Source organism: Acanthisitta chloris, unplaced genomic scaffold (genome assembly GCF_000695815.1).
Source record: "Acanthisitta chloris isolate BGI_N310 unplaced genomic scaffold, ASM69581v1 scaffold4263, whole genome shotgun sequence".
In the NCBI taxonomy this organism is placed as follows: domain Eukaryota; kingdom Metazoa; phylum Chordata; class Aves; order Passeriformes; family Acanthisittidae; genus Acanthisitta; species Acanthisitta chloris.
The window spans coordinates 24,058-30,736 of NW_008663111.1; the positions used below are offsets into that span (position 1 = coordinate 24,058).

At 40.3% G+C, this 6,679-nt stretch overlaps 1 protein-coding gene across 1 annotated transcript in view; it reads left to right on the plus strand.

The window, feature by feature from the left end:
* Window positions 1–6,679, plus strand: part of LOC103798591 (nectin-3-like) — a 34,208-nt gene that overhangs the window by 823 nt on the left and 26,706 nt on the right. Inside the window, exon 2 of the mRNA XM_009070866.1 lies at window positions 3,582–3,680. Coding sequence (XP_009069114.1) covers window positions 3,582–3,680 — 99 coding nt within the window. The remainder of the gene's footprint in view (window positions 1–3,581; window positions 3,681–6,679) is intronic.

Consider the following 6,679-nt stretch of genomic DNA (forward strand, 5'->3'; position numbering starts at 1 on the left):
TGACCCATTGGCTAAGTTGAAATAATCCACTATCATTTAAAATGAGGTCAGAATGTTCCCAAAGAGGTGGTAGATGCTCCATGCCTGGAAACATTCTAGGTCAGGTTGGATGGGACTCCAAGAAACCTGATTTGGTTGAAGATGTCCCTGCCCATTGCAGGAGGGTTGGACTAAATGGCCTTTAAAAGTTCAATCTGTTGATAGCATGATAATGTAGCTGCTTGTAGTTGCTTATTTTAGTGGTGTAAAGTGGGCTTTGCACAGTGTAAAGCAGACCTGTTTTGACAACTGCTGGGAGTTGTGGCATGAGAGAGACAATTGAAGCTCTTGAATGGTTGTGGGTAGTCGTAGTGTGAAGCTTTTATAAACTTGGCTTTTCACTTATGCTAATTTTGTCCCTCTTGTTGGTTCAGTATTCTGTCATAAATAATTAGTACTGAAGCACAGGTAGACTTAGGTGGTAGTGCAGTAAGAGGTACAATGATTGCCCTGACCCTTGAAACCCTATTACTGATTTGCCCTTACAATTCCTTAGAATTCCAAGAAGGTATTCCTTCTTGTAACACCTTGATGTATCTACTGCAAGTAGTCAGATGGTATTTTCTACAGCTGAGGTGGTCCTCAATGACTGTTTCTGTCCACAGGTGTGGTTTTTAGGATCATTTCTTGGTCTTTCATATCTGTTTTTCGCAGTAGTAGAATTTTCTGAGTTTAATCACATGGCTGTAGCACAGTATGTAAACTGGTTTTCACCACAAGGTGAAATATGGCAATTTAAAATACTATTAATATTATCTTAAATATTTGGTGTGATTTAACTCTGCTGTCTTGCTAAGCATAGAATTTTCAGCGTGGGTATTGATAAAGTAGGTCTTGTTCTTTTGCAACCTAGCTCTTGCCTATGCTACAAGTGAAGAATGAGCTGTACAGATGAGTGTCCAAGGTGTTCTGTCACCATGAATAGATCTCAAACCTCCTAATGCAGAAATTCTTACAGTAAGGAATTCAAAGAAGATGCATGTCAGACGGTATAGAAAATAGATCCTCTCAGACTCTTCTGATAAAGTAATGTGCTTGAAAAGTGCTAGTACACATTCTTCTTCAGTACTACACCATACTCTGGGCCAGGAAAAAGTATTAAGTAGATAAGAAATTAGTGGACTGTCTATTCCTAAAAGCAAATAAACAAACCCCAAAACTGCAGCAACAAAGTAACCCAAAGTCAGTAATTAGGGATTAATTAGGAAACAGGGTAAGGTACACAGAAACATGAAGTTACTGGTTTTGAGAGAAGAGAAAATAAAAACTTGAAATACTGTTTTGGAAATAAGTGAATCAGGTAAATGTCAGTTGCAGTGAAGGGGCTGACAATTCCTAGTGTCATGCTGCTGCCAAGGAATTAGTGAATTTAATGGCAGGAGGAAATAATCTTGTTTGTGTTGTAATCATGCCAATTTCATCCAGACAGGATTTACGTCTCTTTCTTGTCTGAATACTTTATTATGTTGTTTTCCATACAGAAGTGCCAGGGACTTGAGCAGCAGGAGATTTCTGATTGTCCATGTTGAATATAAAGGTGAAACTAGAGTAAATAGAGTTAGATAGTGATCATGAGTCAGTAAAAGGGCAAGCACAGGTGTGCAGATCAGTTGACACTTTAAACAACTGTACATGTAGCTTCCATGTTTCAGCCATAATTTCTATATAACTCAAATAGAATTCATCCCATAATGTTGCTTTAGACTTCTGTGGCTTTTCTAAGGTACATGAATGAGATGATATGTGGGTAGTGATCTTTTGATAACCTCTGTCCATTCAGTCAGTGTGTCTACTCTGTTGATGATTGATGGGGGAATCCACCACTGCCCTTGAACTCTTGTGGAAGCAGCTCTCTTCTGCTTTTGGATCTTTATGGAATTGGTGGCTTCCTTTCCCAAACAAAGCACTGCCCTCTTTTTCATTTGACCTGAATAGTGAATGGGTGAAGCAGCTTCTCTAATGCTCTCCCAGCTGCCTTCACCTGTCCCTCACCACTACTGTGAACAATAAAAGCCCGTAGGACACACTTGAGTACGATTCATGAGGCACACTGAGTGGTAAAAAAGGATTGCTACAAGAGTCTGTGTATATAGAAATTACCCTTTAAGAAAAACATTCAAAATTTCCCATACTTTGGATAATCTTTTTTCCAAATTGAAAATGGTTAAACTGTTTTCCAATGTGAGAGGTGAGATGCCAATGACCTCTTCTAAATATGGGTTCATTCATCAGATACTTCTCTTCATCCATGAGTGAAACAGCTAGAAAGGGTCTCGAATAAGTAACTAGGTGCTGCTGGTTTGTCAGTTGCTGGGGCAAAGTAATCCTCAAGGATAGACTGTGGTAGTATCCTAAGAGCAGTTGCTTTCCACTCTTTAGTATGCAGTTGTTTAGTTGTCTTGTAGTTGATGTGTAGTCCAAGAATCATGACATATGGGAAGATGTGACAGTAGAAATCTAAACATTTGTGAAGTATTAAAAAACCCTAAAAGCACTGAAACACATTGGACTGTGAATAAATATATTTTACAAAGTTGAGTAGTATTGAATAGTTCAGCTTTGTGTCTTTTTGACAAGTGTAAAACTAAGAATTACATGATGAATTCAAACTGGCAAATCTCAGCATTTTCTGGTATCACTTGAGAAGGAAAAGTTAAACTTTCTCCTAAGATTATCATTAATAGGAAAAAGGTGGGCTTTTTTAATTAATGTTTTCTGGCTACTATTTCTTAACACTTGAAGACTTCTTTTTTTCTAAGAGTACAGTACCAAGTAATCTGCTTTAGATCTGGACATTTCTGCTACTTAAAGAGTTCTTGTTTGCTTATGTATCCCTTTTTAGAATTGAAGGAAAAATTCTGCGGTTGGGTGCTCTGATTTTTCCTTTAAAAAAAAGTAATAGAATATATGGAAGTTGATTTCCAGCTGAAATTATTTGAGTTTATAATGAAATGCTAATGATAGGTGCTAATTTAATTGATTTCACTGTGATGAGGATAATAAATTTGGGTGCTTACTTATGCATTTTAGTAATAGTGCAGAAGATACTGAAAAGTTACTACTAGTGATTTGATGAGAACAAGGCAGTAGTTTGTTAAATAAGGGGAATCAAATTGTGAGTCAAGTAACAAAGCTGTGTAATGTCAAGTTCTCCATATTAGGTTTTAAAGACTTTTTCTTCCTGATGGTAGAATCCTTCATATGTACATCAGTTCAAATATCCTGATATTTGGTTGTCTCCAGCATTGGTGAGCAGGGAATCAGATTTTGAAAGAAGCTGAATTAGAGCTGCTTCAGATGCAGAAGAGTGAGTGTAGAATTTGGCAGAAAACCCTGCTGCTGGTGTATTTACAGTAAGGTCAGTAACAAATCACAGAGGGTAGGCATTCAGAGAAACAAAGTAGAAAACAACTTGCTTTCAATATTGGCCCAAACAACCTTCAGTTTCATAATGATTTATATTCTTTAAACACTTCTAGGCATAGACCAGAGAACACACATTTTTCTAGGGTTATCTGTTTAGTAGTTGCCTTTCTCTTTAGTGTAATTGAGCAGATTGACCACCTTCTTCAGGCATGGGCAACGTTAGGCCGAGCAGAAAACAGTCAAAAACTGATCTTGGCACTGAATTCGCGGAATCTGTAAATATTTGTTACCAGGTTATCTTTTGAAGGTGTAGGTTGTTAATATGTTATCTCTCCTGGAAGCTATGCTTAGGCATATGAAAAGCAAAAAGATGATCAGTAATGGCCAACATGGCTTTACCAGGGCCAAGCCATGCCTGATGAATTTGGTGGCCTTCTATGATGGGGCCACAGAATTTCTAGATAGGGGTAGAGCAATTGATATGATCTGTCTGAACTTATGCAAGGCATTGGACACTGTCCTGCACGACATCCTTGTCTCTAAATTGGAGAGACATGGATTTGAAGGGTGGACCACTCAGCAGATAAAGAACTGGCTGGATGGTCACACACAGAGTTGTGGTCAGCAGCTCATTGTCCATGTGGAGGCCAGTGACAAGTGGTGTCCCTCAGAGTCAGTGCTGGGGCTGATACTACTCAACATCTTTGTTGGTGACATGGACAGTGGATTGAGTGCTCCCTCAGCAAGTTCACTGACCACACCAAGCTGTGTGGGGCAGTCACAGCTGGAGGGAAGGGATGTGCCATCCAGAGAGACCCTGACAGGCTTGAGTGGTGGGCCAATGCAAACCTCATGAAACTCAACAAAATGAAGTGCAAGGTCGTACATCTGGGCCGTGGGAATCCCAGGTACAGCTACAGGTTGAGTGGGGAAGTAACTGAAACCAGCAGTGAGGAGAAAGACTTGGGAGTGACATTGAATGAGAAGCTCACAATGAGCTGGCAGTGTGTGCTCACAGCCCAGAAAGCCAATCCAATCCTGGGCTGCATCAAAAGGAGTGTGGCCAGCAGGTCAAAAGAGGTGATTATTCCCCTGTACTCTGCTCTCATGAGACCCACCTGGAATACTGCGTGCAGTTCTGGTGTCCTCAACGTATGAAGGACATGGAACTGTTGGAGCAAGTGCAGAGGAGGCCACGAAGTTGCTAAGAGGACTGGAGCACCTCCCCTATGAGGACAGGCTGAGGAAGTTGGGACTGTTCAGCCTGGAGATGAGAAGACTGTGTGGAGACCTCATAGCAACTTTTCAGTATCTGAAGGGTCTGCCAGGGAGCTGGAGAGGGACTCTGTGTTAGGAACTGCAGTGATAGGACAAGGGGTAATGGGTTCAAACTCGTGGAGGGAAAGTCTAGGCTGGGTGTGAGAAAAAGATTTTTTTACTGTGAGGGTGGTGAGACACTGGAACAGGTTGCCCAAGGACGTGGTAGCTGCCCTGACCCTTGCAGTGTCAAGACCAGGCTGGATGAAGCCTTGAGTGACAAGATCTAGTGGGGAGGTGTCCCCTGCAGGAGTTGGCACTAGATTTGTAAGGTCCATTCCAACCCTAAAATTCTATGATCTTATATAGTAGTATAGTAGCAGTATAGTATAGTAGTTAGTGTAGTATAGGTATAGTATCTTGCAAAGTATTGTGGACTCTGCTCTACTTCATTTCAAGATACAGGCGTGGGTCATGTTCAACTTCTCGGGAAGAAATTAATAAACTTTCTCCTTCCCATAGGATACTGAAAAGCACAGAATTAGGAACTGCAGTGATGGGACAAGGGATAATGGGTTCAAATTGAAGGAGGGGAAGTTTAGGTTATATATTAGAAAAACGTTTTTTACTGCAAGGAAGGTGAGACACTGGAACAGGTTGCCTAGGGAAGTGGTGGCTGCCCCAACCCTGGTGGTATTCAAATCCAGGTTGGATGAGGCCTTATGCATCCTGGTCTAGTGGGGAGGGCTCCCTGCCCATGGCAGGGAGGGTTGGGACTATACAATCTGTAAGGTCCATTCCAACCCCTAAAGTTCTATGATTCTATGAAGTTGTAAGACTTGTCTGTTTTGTGATAAGTGAGGGCTGGTCCACTGAGGTGGGTCCTGAAGCATTATGGTGTGTAGCAATGACTTCCCTTTAGAGGGCTCTGATAGCCTGATTAGAGCAAAAGGCAAGGGTTATGCAATAGGCTGATATGCTGCTGCAAAATCTGTATCTTGTGGTATTGGTGATACAAATGGGCCAGTCTCAAAAAGCACGACCTTGATTTGTATATGAAGCACCAGACAGTGTTTCTGACTTAGGCTGCCGCTAGTAGATGTCTTGTACAGGGCTGAAACAAATTTGTAAGGAAGGTTTTTAAAAGCTTTTCAGTCTATGGCCCTCAGCAGTAGACTTGTACGTCTCCTTTTAGAAGGAATTACGTTTTCTAAGTCTCTAAAATTTTGGGGTGAACAGTGGCTTTACGAAGAGGTCACATGCTTCAGCGTGCAGATTTTGAGAGTCTTGGATGTAGTATTGAGTTCAAATTTTTCACATCTGTAGGGCTTCGTTCACAAGAATGTAGACAGAAATTTATTTATATACAGAAAGAATTTCTTTGCATGCCAGAATAATGCAAATTTTATATAAAATTGTGTATTGTGTGTATGTATACAAACGTATTAGATTTTATAATTTTTGGTGTGTGTATATATATTGAAAATAGTTTTGTAGAGCATAAATGTCCTTTGCAGTATGGAAGTCATTTGTATTGTACTGATTAACAGAAGCTTAAACTCTTAATGTCAGGTGTTAAAACACTGAAGTAGCTTTGAAATGACATTAAACTGACAGTAGAAAGTAAAACTTTAAAGCTTGAAAATGCTGCAGAATTGAGGCTTTTTCATAGAAGAAATTGAGTGTGGTTTCAACCTCATACCTTAAGCTGTCTGTTGTCAGACGCTGCAGCTGAAGCACTGCAGTTGGCATTTGGGACCTATCCAGGCTGGAATTCCCTGTCAGTGTATTAAATGTAGTGAATGAATGACATTAAACTTGAATGCATGGGCAAAGGTGAATAGTGTCAGCAGACCCAAGCTTTGTAGTGCTGTCGTCTTTGAGATATGCCACAGTCTTAATTCTAGGATATCTGATTAGCGTAGGCTTTTGAAAATGGGTTACATCTTGTCTAACACTTCTACATAGTGACGGTTTCAAAGATGTGAAGTCTTTCTTGTTTAAATTTACTTTTTTT